This window comes from Calliphora vicina, chromosome 3 (assembly GCF_958450345.1).
Source record: "Calliphora vicina chromosome 3, idCalVici1.1, whole genome shotgun sequence".
Taxonomy (NCBI): Eukaryota; Metazoa; Arthropoda; class Insecta; order Diptera; family Calliphoridae; genus Calliphora; species Calliphora vicina.
This window is the reverse complement of record NC_088782.1, coordinates 66,683,707-66,703,476: the sequence shown is the minus strand read 5'-3', so window position 1 is coordinate 66,703,476 and position 19,770 is coordinate 66,683,707. Positions and strand designations below refer to the sequence as shown.

General features: G+C 31.9%; 1 protein-coding gene across 1 annotated transcript in view; it reads right to left on the bottom strand.

Moving 5' to 3' along the window:
• Nucleotides 1-177: 177 nt before the first annotated feature.
• The window catches only part of LOC135953869 (homeobox protein caupolican-like), a 260,802-nt gene continuing 241,209 nt past the window's right edge, over nucleotides 178-19,770 (bottom strand). Inside the window, exon 5 of the mRNA XM_065503891.1 lies at nucleotides 178-788. Coding sequence (XP_065359963.1) covers nucleotides 520-788 — 269 coding nt within the window. The 3' untranslated portion in view covers nucleotides 178-519. The remainder of the gene's footprint in view (nucleotides 789-19,770) is intronic.

Genomic DNA, 19,770 nt, shown 5'->3' with positions numbered 1-19,770 from the left:
ATTTAACTGAAAATATGTTATATACAACATTATAATGCCAATTTGTGTGGTCTACTGCTTAAATTCAAAATGCCACCATTTTAGGTGTAGGTTCTGTTCTACAAAATGAAATCGAAAACAAAATTCTATTGTAACAAATACAATCAATAGGTTAGTTATACTTAAATAGTTTTCTTTTTTGTTTTTTTAATAATAAACAAATAATATTAAATAATAATAATAAAAAAATAAAATAATACTATAGACAATACAACACAATATTTGGTTCTTATTATATTTTTTTTCTTTTTGCACTTGTGCCCAGTTAGAGAATATAGTTTTTTTTTAGTTTTTTACGTTTACAACAGTTGAATTTTGTTTTAGTTTTTTGTTTTAAATATTTAAATTAAAAAAGTAATAATTGTTTTGGATGTTTCATATTTTTTTTTTTTTTTGTTTGCAATATTTTCAATTTTTGTTTCTTTGTTTTCCATGTCAATGGACACGTGTTTGTATAAAAATATTAAACTACATTTGGTGCTATCGGCGTTCCACAGTGTAACCTGCGGCTGCCGCTGATGAAGATGCTGCTGCTGCTGACGACGACGATGATGACAACAAGTGATGTTGAGGAGGCATTAATAGAGATGTGTCGTAACTGATTTGAGGTCTCATTGTTGGTGATAGTGATGTTGCATGCTGGGTATGTGAATATTGTTGATTGACAGCTGCTGCAGCAGCGGCATTGGTATAGTAGAAATTTGTTGAATACTGTTGCAAGTTTTGAGGTAAAGCCAAGTGGTAGGGATCTGCAATAGAAGTATCAATTATTAATTTCAGTTTAACAAAATAAAAGTAAAATGCTACGATTTCATTATATTACTCATACAATCATCACCTTTAAACAGCCAGCATGAAAAGAAAAACAGAAAATAAATTTACAATTAGTAATTATTCATTTAAAAGAATTGACATTTTATTATGCTACATATGTATGTTTTTATTATTTTAATTTTAATTTCAATTTCATTATTGAGCCGTAAGTCTGTTATGTTAAAATATTATTACTTGTAACTATTAATTTGCTCTGTTTAATTCTCTCAAGCAGGTCTGTGTCTCTCCTTCTAATCGTTGTAGGCGAAACAAGTTTTCAATTTTAGTTTTAGCTGTCGTCGTCTAGAATGCTTTTATTGCTGCATTAAAAATGTCTTAAAGCAAATGTTAAGTGTCTTATTAAGCTTTAAATGGGGTATAAAGTTTCATTAAATAAATTATCAAACAAATTAACCATGAAATTTATGAGGATTTTCAGCATATAAGAAGACATACATATATTAATGGCGATCATTTAAAAACTTGTAGTGGTTTTATACATTTTGAAATTATTTTGGAAATACTGGTCATTTTGACATATAAAGAAAATAACAAATTTAGGCAGTAGTTTCAACAATACCCATCTAATTTTTATCTTATGGTACTCTTAATGGTTGAAAGCTTAGCACAATTTATCAAAAGTTTTTAAGGCCCTTTAAGGGCCTGAATTTATCAACTGTATACAAATCAAATTTTTTATGTAAAATTTGTTTTATAAAACTTTTATATTGTATGATTTTTGGGGTATCATTTTAACATGCGGGATTTTTTTTCAAAATTTTAGCTTTGATTTTGAAACATTTGTACAATATACATATATTTATTCAAAGTATTGGTCATTGTTAGCTATGACCTTTTCCATCTTTCTGGCTACATATGGATTCCGAGCCAAAAGAACTGCTCATCTTTTGAGGCGAAGAACGAATCAAGCCAATTCCGGATATTCTTTTTCAAAATGAAGCGTGTCTCAGAGAAAGTGTTCTGCATTGATCGCAACAAATACTAGTCGGACAGGGCACGATCTGGACTATAAAGCGGGTTAGGCAAAACTTCGCAACCACTTCATTCTAAATACCTTTTAACAGGTACTAGAACATGTGGCTGAGCGTTGTCATGATTACGTATTTATTTCTCTCTGCATACTCTGGGCGTTTTTCCGCCTATGCTCGCTTCAGTGATTTCAGCAGCAGATAGGACCTTTTGCTGCACCAAATACAGAGAATTATTTTTTTTTCATCATTTATTTATTGTATCTTCATTATTTAATAAACTAACAATAAGTGGTTCAAATCTTATATCTAAAAATTATTTTTACTTAGTCCAGCCAGTGCCGGACGAACAAATTTTGTATTCATGGTTGTTTTGGTTAAATTGGCATTCTTCCTTCTAGATTAGGTCTGCTGTGTCCCTCCTTCTTAATCAAGTGTGGCCACGGTTATCTAATATGCTGCGGGCCAGCGGGTTTGGGTGAACTTCAAGTTTTTTTTAAAATATTTTTGTACATTTTTCGAGATTTCAGTTTTTAAATGGGCACGTTTAGATCTTTGTGTATATTCGCGTTTTTGATATACCAGGGGGCAACTGTGATCATTCTTAGAAACTTGTTTTGGCGTCTTTGGATCTTTTCTACATTTGACGCTGAGGCCGTGCCCCATAACTGTATGCCATAACACCATATCGGATTTATGATCATGTTATAAAGTAGAAGTTTACAATCTAAACTAAGCGTAGAGTTTCTGCCAATAAGCCAATTAATTTGAATTGTTTTCAATTTATTTGAGTCAACTTTGCATCTATATGACTTTTCCAAGTAAGGCGACGATCGAGATGTATTCCGAGGTATTTCACTTCCGATTGTTGAATTATTGTTTGGTTATTGATATGAATAGGGGGGCATGATTATCTATGCAATGTAAATGTTATGTGTGTACATTTTTGCTCGTTGACTTTAATTTTCCATTGTTTTAACCATTTTTCTAATCCAAATATGTGGTTTTGTAAGTAACGAGACGTTTCTTGAGGGTTTTCATGAATGCTTAGAATAGCAGTATCATCAGCAAATGTTGATGTATGAGTACGATTGTTAGTTGGCATATCAGACGAATATATCAAGTATAAAAAAGGTCCCAGGATGCTGCCTTGGGGGACTCCAGCTTCAATGGGTTGTGCAGTACTTAAAAAGTTTCCCTCTTTAACCTTAAATGTTCGACCAGTTAAACAGCTTTCCAACAGCTTATGTGTGTTTGCCGGTAAATTTTGACTCAATTTGTATATTAATCCAGCATGCCATACCTTATCAAATGCTTGAGAGATGTCGATGAAGAGTGCAGAACTGTATTTATTTTCTTCAAACGCTTTTCTCACCATATTTACAAGTCTGTGGGTTTGTTCAATAGTACTGTGTTTTCTTCTAAATCCAAATTGATGATTCGGAATACAATTGTTTTCAGTTAACATCGGGTACAACTTGTTCATAAGTATCTTCTCAAATAGCTTTGATATATTAGACAATAGGCTGATGGGTCTGTATGATTCTACTTTTGTGTGATCTTTTCCCGGCTTGGGTATCATGGTAACCAGTGAAACCTTCCATTCTGGAGGATAATAATCAAGTCGTAATATAGCATTAAAAATAAAAATAATTATTTTTATTGCTATCCGGCAAGGGGGACTTACATATAACGGGTCTTTTAAGACTTTTTGTTGCTCGTCATAATGAGTAATCCGATTGCGGGGTTGCGTCCAGGTTTTCTAAATATTTATTCAATGATTCCATTTTTCGAAATTCCAAGAGCTTCTTTTTTCATTTAAGAGCCGTTTGACGTCTGCAGAATTAATTCTATTATATCTGATTTGTCGGGGGGTTAATTCTATTATATCTGATTTGTCGGCCAGTTTGAGTTTTTTTTTTATCGAAATTGATAAGAGAGTGATCGATGTTTTCTGGTGTTCTTAGCAGTATGTTTTCCGAGCAATGTGTACTGAGGTAATTTTTATATTTGAGACAATTTATTCTTGTGCCTGCCATCGCTAAATTACCAGTCGGGGTTACAATTTCTAGGGGGCTCAATAAAGTAACAATAGTGGGTGAGTGATCTGAAGATAGTTCCAGCGAGTATTCAATTTGAATCATTTCTCTAAGGATATTTTTCATCACGCTAAAATCAATAACATCCGGTATTTTTCGTGGGTCAGTAGGCCAGTAAGTAGGTTGGCCGCTCGAAAGCACATTCAAATCCATTTTAGAAATTGTATCGAACAAAACACGACCTTTAGGGGTAATCAGTCGTGATCCCCAGAATGTGTGTTTAGAATTATAATCGCCAGCAGCCAGGAAACGGGGGCCTAGTGATTTAAAAAATCTATTATATTGACTTTCTGTAATTGAAAATCTAGGGGGTGAGTATATCGATGAAATCACTAAGTTTCGATGAAAATCTTCAAGACAGATTGTAGTAGCTTGAAGATAATCTTCGCAAAAATCACACATTAAGTAGTGTTTGATTCGAGCTTTTATTAAAATTTGCCGAGCATCCGCATGCTCTACCTCTGGGATATATGGTGTCATATATTACATATCCAATTATTCGAAATGAACTGCTGGACGTCAATTATTTTGACAATATTCTTCATGGAGAAATTCATCCAATTCCTTAATGATCGACTCACTTTGTTCGTATTACATGTGGCTTTGCGATAAAACAATAAATCTAAACAATTTTTCCGTTTTCGATTTTTCATGTTTTTTTAAACAAAAAAAGTTGCTATTTTCACGTAAAAAAATATATATTTTTTGCTTCAATTTGTTATTATAACTCCGAAACAATTGAACCGATTAAAACGCAAACATATTGAATGTTATGTAAATTTGAACTTTTCTAAGTTTACTTCAATAATATCGGACTAATCATTTCTAACTAATCATCATCTAACAAAATTCACAATTTTAGAAAAAAAATTAAAAAAAAATCTATCCATAGAATTAAAAATTTTACTATTTTTATACTTAGGTAACCATGGTGCATCAAATCTATATAGTGGTTAGTGAAGCCTTTTTTTGCTGTGTTATCAATGAGTTATTTAAGTCATTACTTGAATCTATTTTTAGTGAACTTAAAAGTATAGACATATTTATATGGGGTTGCGGTTGTGTCCTCAAATATTATTTGAGGTAAGTGCTTGAATTTTGAATTTTAACTCATTACTTGGTAATGAAAGTTTTTGCTGTTTTATAATCACATATATTTACATGACAACATATTGTATAATCGTATCAGTAAATTTACATGTTTTATTATGTTTGTATTCTACCTTTATTCAAAATTGAGGAATAACATATGTTTAGAGATGTTTCAAAAATAGTTCTGTATTTAGTATAAAAAGTTACATTCAGCCATAGTAGTTTGGGCATTATTTAAAGCATATCATTCTTTATTTTCGTGCTACACCATATTTTGATTAATATTTATAACCATTCCATTAAACCAATTTCATTTAAAAATTGTTTATGTCAATTAATGACTTTTCAAAATTTCTTGCAATTATTTAAAATTTGTTTCCACCACATGTCACAATTTAAAGCCCTTGAACACTTATTAAGATTGAAATATCGAATTTTATATTGAAATTCATTAATGCGAGAATTAACTTTTGGCAGACATAAATAAATCAATACAAATACTCTTAAATTAACGAAATAAATTATCTGCAATTAATTGCTTAAACATTATTCTCTTTCATTTTAACTGCTTGGTTTTGCAATTTGTTGTTGGTGGCGAGTCAGTGAGTCCTTTGAAAACACTTTTCTCCAACTCCCTACGTCGTCGACCTTATTAATTCTTAATACTTAAATTAGCTTAAGTCTTTCAAATCAATTAAAATTTTAACAATGTTTATTGGCGCAAACCCATCCATCCATCCGCAAGTCAGTCATTTTTAATGCGGCGATCAAACCAACCAAGCCACCAACTACAACTATGTGCAGCCCCTGCCACCATCATTGCTTTGGCAACAACAACAACAATATGCGAACATGCGACGAAAGAGAGATAATTGCTTAAGAAATTACTCACTTCATTAACTTCTTGACGGACATTTGATTATAAATAAAGTGACTGCAATTAGAATTGAAGGTGGTTTTCTTGTGAAACCAAAAGATAAAGTTTTATTTATTAGGAAAGATTTCAATTCAATTCAACATATTTTCTTTTCTTTTTTTTTGCTTTTGTTTAGTGTCTCTGGCGGGGAATTCTGAAGTGGAAAGGGTTGATGCTAGTGGTGGTGGTGGATGTTGTTGTTGTTGCGAATGTCTAAAGGACAAATGCAAAGAGTTCAAGTGAAGTCATTTGGACAATTAAATGAATTAATTAAAACTCAATCAGTATACATTAAATCTTAAAAGGAATAAAGAAAAAAATCCAAACGTTTATTGAAGTGTAATAGAGTGAAGTTGAGTTGAATTAGTTCCTTAAGATGGAGTATTTTCCAGGGTTTTGAAAGAATGTGTTTTTTGTGAAATTAAATTAAGTTTAGCAAAACTATTTGTGTGTTGAAAACAATATGGGAAATGTTGCAATGGAAAAATATGTGCACTTCCATTTGGAGACCATAAGGTCCAGGAGAAGCAAACAAGAAAAAAATCCAAATCTTTATAGAGAGGGACAAATTGGTTACGGATTTGAATTCACTGTAGAACGTCCTTTAAATATTCAACCTATTCCCCTGATAAAACCTAGTATGTTACTCAATTTACAGCCAGCAACACTCGAAAAATCTGTTACCTAGCAATTTGCTGATCTACTGTCTCCAACTATTCTACATCCCCACACACCCAATAAAAATCCTGTGTGCTATTTATCCCATTTACCTATGAAGGTCCTAATTGAGTAGTGACTGGTTATCACTTCTATTAGAATTCTGAGGCTAATCCTATTAAACCAATTAGTGTTTTGGTTGCCTTTGCATCCTGTTTTGAACAAAAGGCCTTTGACACTTGACAATCCGCCATTCTATTCCAGGATTGGTTGGTGGAGTCCGGCATTTTTCAAATATTAGCCTGTAGTAGGTCTTAGCACTCGTTCCCTAGTACCATGGTCTAGATCAGAACTATGTCTGGCAGTTCATCTGCCACCTCATTTCCCTGTATATTACATTGCGATATTACATTGCGACATTGCGATTTTGAGAATAGAGTTTACCGCCAGTAACCACAAAAGAGAAGAAAGAACTGCACCTAGTCTAGTCATCCTAGTCTTCTGATCGTATCATTGATAATCCTGCTAAACAGCATTGAAACTATCCAACTCGTTAACCCTAAGTTCCACTAACGAATCCCTAATAGCCTCTATCCTTATGATATTAAAGGCTCCTTCTATATTTAAAAATGCAGCTAAACTTCCTATTCTTCAAACTGTGCTCCATACAACCCAACACATCATGAATCGCACTCTCAACAGACTTACCCTTCAGATGGGCATGCTGAGCGTTTCTAATGAAGTGAGTATCTATATTGATCTTTAGATGTAGATCTATCAGTCGTTCTAGTGTCTTCAAGAGAAAAGATAGACTAATACGTCTAAAATCCTTTGGTTTAGAGTGGCTGGTCTTACCGACCTTAGTTATGAAAACTAATACTGAAACTGCTGCTTGAGTAGCTCCCAATGATTTGGCAAGCTGAGTTTGACAACAATCTTCATGGAGTAGTGCCTCCAATTTTTGGTATTCAAACTTTTTTAGCTGGCCTGGGCGATCTTTGTTTTCCGTGTCAAATTCTAAACCACACAAACCATCTCTCGCACGTTAAAACCATTGGAACACATTCACCATAAGCTTCGGTGTGATTCAGAGGCATTTTCTTTTTAGAATTAAAGAAGTAAACCAAAGTTTCCCGAAAAAAAAAACTTTGATGTTTAAATGGCAGTTAAGTAACCTTCAAAATGATAAATAAGTTATTAAAAACAAAAACCGCGATCAAAAGATACGCCACATCTATTGTAAATGCCCCATTTTGAAGTCATGCACCCAATAGAAAATCACTTTAAATGTCGTTATGCAACACTGATCGGGGCCCTATTGTGATAACCCAGAGAGTATACGACCACAAAATATCTAATGCAGTAATCGTATCCACATCAATATCTTCCAATTTAGGCTGAAAGAACTCTGCTATCATGTCGCGATAACGAGCATCAGTTATGAAAACTACCTTAACCCCCCTCCATCCCTTAGGCAGATATCTCCTACTGAGACAGCTCTTGAAGATATCCGCCAAAAGAAATAGTGCCGTATCCGGGATGTTACATAGCATAGCCGGAAATACACTGTCAATTACGACAACGCGAAGCGTAAGAGGTCGTATGTGAAGCCAGCCGAATCAGCACCAAAGCCAAATATGCATGACGCTAAGGAAATACTCGGTATTTGGTAGGAGCAAAAGAGAGTGAGAGCTGGCCAGACCATCACAGGGAACCTTTACTGAATGCAACTGATTCGTTTAAGGTCAGCATTGGCCAGCATGCGGCCAGTCATGAAACCGTAATATTCCATCATGACAACGCTAGGCCACATGTTGCAAAACCACTTAAAAACTATTTAGAATGATGTGGTTGGGAAGTTTTGCCTCACCCGCTTTATAGTCCAGACAGTGCCCCGTCCGCTCTGTGTCCAGAACTCTCTTTCTGGGATACGCTTCACTTTGGAACAGAGTATCCGATATTGGTTTGATTCATTCTTGGCCTCAAAAGATAAGCAGTTCTTTTGGCTCGGAATCCATATTTTGCCAGAAAGATGGGAAAAGGTCATAGCTAACAATGACCAATACTTTGAAATGTTAAAAAAGGCTAAAGATTTGAAAAATTTAATAAGTATCTATGAATCGAAATTGAAAATATCTTAATAATTTGTTTTCCAATTCCTTGGCTGTTCTGTTTTATACACCATTATTCTGCATGTACGAACATATTTGAGGGGAGGTGTGTTCCACCACTTAAGTATGTATAGTACAAATACTTACTTAGTATGAGTTATTAAGTAAGGTAATGGTTGGTTTATGTACAACAACAGAAAAGAATCAACGGCAACAACATTTTAAGGGTAAAACAAAACTCCCTGGGGTTTTTAATTTTTCCCAAACATTCAACTTATATTGCTACTTAAAATAATGAAATATTCGAGTAGAGCTGCCCATGTAGGAATCAAGGATGACAGAAGGAGGTTTGGCTAAAGCTCAGCAAGGGGTTAATTCGTTTTAGGTTTTAAGCAATTTTAACGCTGAATTCTTTATGAATACGCTTATTACGTAAAATTAAATTCAATTTAATTTTAGCAGCCCAACTATTTTTCCAAATGAAGTCTAAGGAAACTGTTTTAAAAACAAGGACAAATACACCCTCTCCTGAATGCTTGTTTGTCTGTTGGCATCAACGAAACGAAAGGCAGGCAAATAAAACATTTTCGAAAATTTATAGTTTAAAATCGTTCATTCATGGTGGGTCGGTCGGTTGTTTGGATTGTTCGCTTGCCAGCTTAAATGTGTCTCTTATTGTGGCATCATTTATCAGCTACGCAGCATCTTTCATAATCAGGCCAGGCTAAAATGCAAATGATTCCGTAAAGCCACCACACACTCATTGATAAACACATCCATACATACATAAGTATATAAATAAATGTATAGTTAGTTGTTTAAGTATTTAATGTGAGTAAGACACACGTGGTTGGTTCTTTTGCACGATTCATACTTTAAAACAGCGGCAATTTTTAATTTATAACCGACATTCACCCATTTCTCAAAGTAAAGTAAATAAATAAATGAATGGATAAAGATTCAGCTCAGCTCATATACAGTATTGGATCGAGTTCAAATAACTAATTAGTAAAGTCAGTGAAACTGCCTATGGTCACAAATTCTATAATATATTGCGGATAAACAAGATTTTATTAAATTTAAAGCTTTCTTAAGTAGTTGTTTAAGATTTTGGTACCGAAATTGTTAGATTGATGGGTGAAACAGCTCCTTCCTTCGCCAATATCATAGAATGTGTTTTTGCCACATCAGATATTAGAAGATTGAAGAAGGAAGAAATTTGTATCGCTATAGCAATCAATAATATAACAAATTGTTTCATATTTTGTCCAGGTTTATCTCAAAGAATTGACTCATACATATTTGGTTTAAGAATCCCTATAAGTTATACCACTAGGATAATTTTTAATCGGAATATGGATGATTAGGAATACGTAATTGAGCTTTTTTTTTATCTAAAAATGGATTAAATAGCTATTATTTCTTCTTGTCTTTGGCTCACTTCTGTTATATCTCTCCTTTATAATATAATGTGCCAAAAATTATATGGGTGTATTTTGAAACATTTGTACAATATAAATTTATTCAAAATATTGGGCCTTATTAGCTATAACCTTGTCAAATCTTTTTGGCAAAATATGGATTCCGAGCCAAAAGAATTGCTCATCTTTTGAGGCCAAGAACGATACTCGGTTTCAAAGTGAAACGTATCCCAGAGAGAGCGTTCTGCATCGATCGAAACAAATATTTGTCGGAGCAAGGTCGGTTCAAGATCCGGACTATAAGGCGGGAGTAGAAAATCTTCCCAACCTAAATAATTTTTAATAGGTATTGCAACATGTGTCCGAGCATTGTCATGATGGAATATAACGGTTTCATGACTGGGCATTTTTCGGCCAATGATCGCTTCTAACGAATTAGTTGCATTCGGTACAGCTTCCTTGTGATGGTCTGGTCAGATTTCAGCCTCTAACACCAAATACAGAAAATTACCTAGCGCCATGGATATTTGGCTTTAGTGTCGATTCGGCTGGTTGGCCGGGCTTCACTTACGATCTCTTATGTTTCGGGTTATCGTAACGGATCCATTTTTAATCGCAAAAATCGGTGAAAAAATTATTTTCTTTTATAGCGTTGAATTCTCTCGGCATCAATTCGTGTGGTACCCAATTTCTCTGCTTTTGTAGGAATACTACTTCTCCCAAACGTTTTGAAACTGCTGCTTGAGTAGCTCCCAATGATTTGGCAAGCTGAGTTTGACAACAATCTTCATGGAGTAGTGCCTCCAATTTTTGGTATTCAAACTTTTTAAGCTGGCCTTGGCGATCTTTGTCTTCCGTGTCAAATTCTGAACCACACAAACCATTTCTCGCACGTTAAAACCATTGTAACACATTCACCATAAGCTTCGGTGTGATTCAGAGGCATGTTTTTTTTTTCCAAATTAAAGAAGTATAACAAAGCTTCCAGGAAAAAAATGTTGCTGTTTCACTATAATGTTCAATAACTAAGTGGGAATAAATGATAGATGTGTACCAAAATGATAAATAAGTTATTAATGCACCCAATAGATAATCACTTTAAATGTCGTTATGCAACACTGATCGAGGTCCTATTGTGATAACCCAGAGAGTATTCGACCACAAAATATCTAATACAGTAACCGTATCCAAATCAATATCTTCCAATTTTGGCTGAAAGAACTCTATTATCATGTCGCGATAACGAGCACCAATAACAGTCGCAGCTTGCCCATACTAGTTTTCGAAAAAGTATGGTCCAATGATACCTCCAGCCCCAAAAATCCCCACCAAATATTAATACATATTGATGAATTTGATTAACCCAAAATGCGATTATTTTGACGATTAACAAGACGAGAATGTGTTTCATCGACCATTATTTTCCATTGCCATTATCATCATTCTATTTGAAATATATAATGTTGCAGTATCAATACTCTTTTTCAGGGTCCCAAGATGCTTCTTTCATTGTCTCCGGCTTCAACCAGTTAAATAACTTTACACTTTTCGTGTAAATTTTGTATATATTTGAATATTGAACCCTCATGACATATTTTATCAAAAGCTTGAAAAACGTCGCAAAAAGAGGGAAATAAATTTGTAACTTCAAACCTGTTCGATTTGACATTGCTAAATTTTTACCCACCCCACTCCAGATTTTTGATAACTGCGGGTCCAAATATTTCCCGATTTTCTCCATTTTTCTTTTATTAGACTAACAACAAATATATATGTCAAACAAAAAAAATAATTGTTTAAAAATCGTGATTGACTCCATAATTATATGCATTTGAACTTAGAAATTTAAAAATGGCATTTTTCGCTAGTTTTTATGAAAAAGTAATTTTTTTTTTCTTTTTAAGTTATCTAGAAAAATTCTATGAAGACTTATTAGAAATTGAAACTTTTTGAAAAGCTAATTTGGCATTAAATATTTTAAATGAAAACAAATTTAAAAATCTTTGACGGTACCAGGCCCATCCAAAAAACGCATATTTTTTATGTAAAATTCAACTATAGGGCAAAAATTCTAAAATAGTCGATATCAAAATACAGTAAACCATTTTATAAGGCCATATATGATTCGAATTACTTTGTAAAGGGTTGCCTGGTATAGATATCATAGTACAAAAATTAAAAAATAAAATTTTTGGGACTTTTCAACCCTTTTTTTGGCATAGCGGGATTACTGATAATAACTTTAAAAATTTGTTTTTATTTTTGGATTTTCAATATAAAAATCTATATGGGAAGGAAGATCCATGTCAAAGCGGACAACAGTCGGATTCACCATCTCCGAATGAAATTTGCCACATACATAATATATCCAATATGTTTCTCATATCAGTGACCTTTTCAATGGAACCTCATTCCGATGTAAAAATATTGCGATTTGAAAATTGAAAAATTTTTTAAATTTGTCTAATATTATATATATGGGGCATTTCATGTCAAGTGAACCAACTTTTGAAATCGATGTCTTCCGATCGGGATGAAATTTGCACCAAGGTTAGCTCTATTGGATAGTAACTCAGACACAATTTTTCAACAACATCGGTCGAGAACTCTCTGAGTTATAGGGGGTAAAATTTTGACAATTTGGTCAAACAGGGGTTTTTTCTTATCCATGTAACTTATTACCTATTGTTCTTAGCAAAATGTGTCCCAAATAGTATAGATAGCTATTTCTTCGATCTTTCGAAAAAAAATATTTAAAAAAAAAAATAAAAAATTTTTAATATTTTTTTTCCGAAATCAAAAACTTTTTTGACTTTTTTTTAAAATGGGTCCTTTTTTTTTTTTTTTCTTAAAATAAAGTTTAGATATTTTCCTTGAACACCTACTTGGTCGCTTAGTGGGATGCGAGTGGGATATCTATCAAAATAAATATTTTGTAACTCAAAACATAAAATTTTTGACTTTTTTTGCAAAATCAAAAACTTTGTTGACTTTTTTTTTTCAAAATGGACCCTTTTTTAATCTTTTTTTTTAGGTCAAACAAAAGCTTAGATATTATCCTTGAAGACCCTTTTGGTCGCTTAGTGGGATGCGAGTGGGATATCTATCAAAATAAATATTTTTTAACTCAAGACTTACAATTTTTGACTTTTTTTTTTGCAAATTTTTTTTCCAAATGGGCCCTTTTTTTAAAATTTTTTTGTAGTCAAAAGAAAGCTTAGGTCCATTCCTTTAAGATATTTTTAGTCCCTTAGTGGGATGCGAGTGGGATATCTATCAAAATAAATATTTTGTAACGCAAGACATACAATTTTTTAATTTTTTTTTGCAAAATCAAAATTTTTTTCCAATATGGGCCCTTTTTTAATTTTTTTTTTTGCTCAAAAGAAAGCCTAGGTCCATTCCTTTAAGATATTTTTAGTCCCTTAGTGGGATGCGAGTGGGATATCTATCATTTTAAAAGTTGAGGGTCATTTGGACCCCAAGTACTCTTAAGAGTTAATTTCCATTTTTGTACTGTTATTGTGAATACTAGACTTCATTTTATATTTTTCTTAAGTTTCATCAAAATCGGCCCAAAAATATATAATATTTCGCTATCTTTCCATGAGAAATTCCAAATATTGAAAAAATTGACCTTTGACCTTCACGATTTAAGGGTTAAAGTTTTCCGATTTTAGTAAAACTTTCAGACTATATTTAAAATTACCTGGACTATATTATTCAGAATAGCTTTTACTTAAAAATCATTACAGTAAGGAAATTCTGGTCATTCCCCAAAGTATGGCCAAAAAATTAGTTTTTCTCGAAAATCGCAAAATTTATATCGCAGGTACGGAAAAACTATAGGAGGTATTGACATACTTTTTTCACATTTTTATTCCCTATTATGTTGTCAATAAATCCCCATGTGATGATCAAAAAATTCTGAAATTTGTTTAACAAAATTTTTAAAAATTTGAAATTGGAGTTTTGAAACTGCCGTTAAAAAAATTAAATTTTTTTGGTCATACCTGCGAATAGGTTAACGATATCCTACGAGGACAAAAACTCATATACAAGTAAATATGGATATATTTTAATTAAAAATAAGCTTTTATTTTAATATTTCTCAAAATATGTTAATTTTGTTCATAAATTTCTTGTTCTAGTGGCCTGAGACACGTTAATGGCCTGGCGATTTTTTAATAACATTAACATTTTTTCATCGATTTTTGTCTTTTATATCTTATTATAACGACAATTACATACACATTTCGATTCTTTTTAATTAAATTGTAAAAGTCATTATTTAATGGCAAAATTTTTACAAAAACTGAAAAAATTACATATTTTCCCCTTGTAAATGCACCTCAAAACTTCAGCGTCGTTGCGCCACCAGTTAACGTTATCCTATCATCCTAATATTTTACACAATGTGTTTCTACAATACATAGAACAATTCTAGAGGGGGGGACGGTCAAAATTCGCAATTTAATTTTTTTGGAGCACTCTAATATATATATATATATACACATAATTGTCCATATCCTCGAAGCTACTCAAAGTCTAATATAATTTTTGATTCCATTTTAAGGGCAAAAATTGTCTTTAAAGTGGTGTGAATAAAATTGTTTACTTCCAAAAGGTTAAAGCTCAAATTTTAAAATATATATTTCAATGTAAAAATGATCGCGGTGTTATTTTTTTATATTTTTATATGAATTTATATGAAAAAACGTACTTTTAATAACATTTTTATTTATAATTCCAGAACTAATAAAGTCTCCATCGAATTTTTGTTGCACGAATGTAATAGAGAGTTTAGGTGTCCTCATACCATTTTCTTTTTGAATTTTTAACACCGCGATCTTTGAAATATATACAGGTAAGCCTCCATTTACACGGTACTTTATTCACGCGAATTCGATATAACGCGAACTCAAATTAGAAACCATTTTTTCAAATACGCGATTTTTTTTACACGAGTTTTATATAACGCGGATTTCTTTTTTGAAAACTTCGTTAATTTTTATGAATTTTTTGTTATGTTTTGATCTTTTTATGTATTAGAATATATTGTTTTTTAATAGACATTTTTTCCATAATTTTCGATAAGAAATCATTTTTTTAGTTCAGTTTTTTTACCATTTTACCTTTATCCATTGATATGTTTACGTGGCAAATTAATTAGGGAAAACTTCACAACTTGCAGAGATTTTACCTAGCACTGTAAAATATGCAAAAATATCGAGCCCTTAGCGCCAAATTATCGTAAGCAACAAAACACAAATTTTACAGGAGAAGGTTTTTTCAATTATTTTGAAATTTATTTATCCATAGAATTAAAAAGTTTATGATGCGATATATTATAATTTCGTTCAAGCTATTTGTCTATTTGTCAAAAATATTTATAACTTTTGACAATTAAAAATTCATGGAATACTTTATTGAAAAATTTTACAAAAAATATTTTTTATTGAATTTTTGCATAGATACAAATTTTTCGAATTGAAATAAAATTGTTATTTATGAATAGTTTTTAATGAAATTTCACAGTTATGTAAAATTTTCCATTTAAAATGGAAAAATAAAAACGAATTGTGAAATTTATTATCAGCAATCCCGCAATTCCCAAAAAAGTGTTGAAAAATCCCAAAAATGGAAATTTTTAGTTTTTTGGCTATAATATCCATACCAGGGTCGGAGTTATCGGAATCCTTTACAAAATAATTAAAAGCATATTGGGCTATCTAAAATCGGTTATTATATTTTGATATCGAAAATGCGATTTGAGAATTTTTTCCCTAAAGTTTAATTTTACATAAAAAATAGGTGTTTTTTGAATGGACCTGGTCCCCTCGGTAACAAAAATTTTTAATTTTTTTTTCATTTAAAATATTTTATGAAAACTTAGCTTTCGGAAAGTATAAAATCCTTTACATCCTCTTAGAAATTTTTTCCGATAACTTAATTTTTTACAGTTCTTTTCTTATTTGACACATACGTATGTTGTTAGTCCAATGAAGGAAAACTGGAGAATATCGGAAAATATTTGGATACGCTGTTATCAAAAAACTGTGAAGTGGGTTGGGTAAAAATGTTGAAAATTTAATTTTCAAATGCGAATATCTCCTAAGCTATAAGAGACAATTGATAGCTACGACTAGGTCTTTTGTAGCACTCGATGAAAAGATTTCATGTGTGTAATTCTTTTGAAATCGGAACACAAATGAAGAAATATGATCATTTTAAAAATATAATACCCGAGGTGTCCTACTTTGAGGACCCTTGGTAGCGGCCCTGGTGGGTCCATGAGGTGCACGTTCACAACTTAAACTCGAGAACACTTCTTCTTTGCGGATGTGAAATTTCATTCAAACCAATCTAACCATTTAGAAGTTACAGATTTATTTCCTTCTTTTTTTCTATACCACTATGTGTCGCTTACGATAAAATTCGTTTACTGTAAAATGTAAACATTGACCTACGATAAAATCTTACCCCCTATAATTTTGAAGTTATAACAATTTTGATATTCTAAGAACGCTAAAACAACATAAAATTTTAATTTTTGCAATAAAAAAAAAAATTTAGAAAATGTCGCTTACGATAATTTGGCTAAGGGCTCGATATGTTATAACAAGCGAAATATGCAAAAATATATCATAATGAGCAAAATCGAAAACGGATAAATAAATAACTGTATACTACGCATAGCAACAAATACGGTATTGTATATTTTTGGTTGCCCTGTACATTAATATGTATTTGCTTTGGAGAGGGAAATATTTGTTGTCCTTCGATATATTCGAATGACAGTTACAGAACAATTTCAGCTACAGATTCTTTTAACAAGGACCACACCTGTATCTGAGTATAGTATTTTAAAATACATTTATTTTTGGTAGAATTGGAGACAACCACGTACGACGACACAATTCCTTTTGTCTTCCTTTTTTCCTTTGCCATTAAACACTCTCCCATACACTCTACTTACATGCATATAAATACATACTTATGCATTATTTTAATGGGTGTGAGTGTGTATGCATGTGAATATGGATGGATGGTGATGATATTTTGTTTTCTTTTTGTTTTTGTTAAAGGTTTGGAGTTTTGGTAGTGCCAGACAAAAGGTCGACATTCCACCAACTAACTTAATTAATTTATGCGACTTTGGTAAAACAGTCAAAAAAACAAAAAGAAAACAAAACAATACTCAAACCAAAGTATAGTAATGCAGGCCAAATTGTAAGGCGAACAGGCGGTTGAATGGAGCGATGGACGGACGGACGGACAAACAAAGAGGCCAACACATGGTTGTATTAAAAACAAACAAAAACAAAAGAAAGAAGAGCCCAACGAACGAAAAATGCATTTATTTAGTAGATGACAAGCTTGGAATAAGTATATAGGAGTATGGTTACGAATGAATATGGTGATGAGGCGAATGAAACTTCATTTCAATTCATTTCATTTGAAAACGAGCCTAATTTTAAAATTAATGAACAGTATTTTGATGAGAGATCTAAAGAGAAGATAAGTAAAACTCATTGATGTTTCCATAGGTAACATGTGTATGGGTACCACAAACACACATACACATATATAAATAGCCATTTATAAGAACTTGCAACATGTTGGCTGTTGTTGTTCTTTACGCGTAGATGTATTTTGAAACGAATATAATAAAATATATAAAAGTAAATCACGTGTTTATTAGCACTTATTTTGTATTTGTTTTTTTGGTTTTCAACATCTTCAACATCAAAAATAAAAATACAAAAAATCCACTTTCAGTCAAGAATCCAAAAACCAATTTTCAGTGTCTTTTTAAAGTCTAAAAGCCATCAATTAAACTGGTGGACAAAATGCCAGTAGAAATAAAGTGTATAGAGAGAGAGGTTTATTTTTGTTTTTAAGCCGCCACAGCTTCAAAGTACATTAAGAAATCCCTTTTGGTTTCTTTCGAATCTTTATCTTCTATCATTATTTTTTTTTTTTTCGATTTCAGTTTTTTGGATAATCAATATGGCATATTTAAAAACTCTTACCGGAAATCTTTTATCGTTGGGGACATCTACCACTTGTTTTTTTTTCTTCATATTTTTTTTTTGTCAATCTGTGTTCAGGGCTTCTCCAGTTAATTAATGGTTTAAAAGTATTCCAGCATAGACATTCCATTGTGAAATTAATTGAAATTATGTACGAGTTTAATATGGAAATTAGTTTTTTTATAGTTTGTGTAATTAGTTGTAGGGAAATAAAATAAATTACGTAAATAAAATTTCAATATCGTTAAATTGCTGTAATTTATGCTGATCTTCAGTAGTATGTACTACAATTAGATTCTAATATAAGGAAGCTATGGACTTTGAATTCAGCTAAAATACTTAAGAAAACTATTTTGATTTATTTGTACAAAGGCGAATTTATACTAGGTGTCGTATAGTGGGGGAATTTCAAAAAAATTGGAAATATATCTGAAGCGATAGTCCTATTTCATTAAAACTTCCCATATCAGGGTGCATGGTCATAATAAGTTTTTGTTAATTACCAAAGTGCTTTCTTTCCCGCTATAAATATTAAATGAATAGCTTCATGTTGATGCCCTTCAAGAGAGAGATTTTAAAAGTATGCCCTGCCGAAATAAAGGGACATAAAAGAAAGAGAAAAGAAGAACAGTAGTATTTTAGAAATAGCAAAATGAGAGACCAAAAAATATAAAACCAAATCTGCATAAAGAGGGTGAAAGTGGTTACAGATTTGAATTCACCTGTATGTTACGCAATTTAAAACTAGCAACACTCTCACGTTCATTATACAATAAGTTATAAAAATATACACAAAAGCGTTCCCATTCTTATTTTTATATATATTTTTAATCGTTCAAGGGATCATATTGTTACGAAATTGTACTTGAATTCAAATATAACGATTCTAACGGCTGATTTAAAGTTGCATAATGCTTTCAAACAGTGCTGTAATAGCAAACTTTAACATATCTGTGGGCTATTAACATTGAATAAAAGCTATCAGTTGACCATTGATCGTAAGTATGGCAACGCTGTTAGCTGCGACCGTATATTCGAATTCGAATATTCAGTTAAAGAACATTGTAGAAAGTACACCACAGATGGTGTATGTATTAGAAAGCTCTAGACAGTTAAAGAGCAATCTAGAGTGCAGATGGCAGTGTTATAAATAGTGGCAGAGGTTGCAGTAGTGAGTGAGTTTATCAGAGACGCTTTTCGAATAAACATCAACTGAGTGCTGTGTTTTTCAAGTGAATTCGTGTACATTATAAAGTGTGTCTGTATTTCTGCGAATTTATAAACGTGTATAAAAAACATTGATTGACTATTTAATTCTGTTGTTGTACATTTTAAATAAATAAAGAGTTGTTGCAATTTTTAAACTACTAAATGGCTTTTATTTGCAATCAAAAGTATCCGGTTTATTTAAAGGAAATAAACCAACGTTTTGAAAAGGTTAAAACGTAACAATATTTAATTAAAATCTTTCGAAAATGGAAGATGTATTTTTCGATATAGTATCCTTTGACTAAAGACGATTTTCTAAGCTATATCCTGTTTTGATTTCTAGAAAAACATTTTAAAATCTTCGACTAACAGTTCTAAAGTTGTTAAG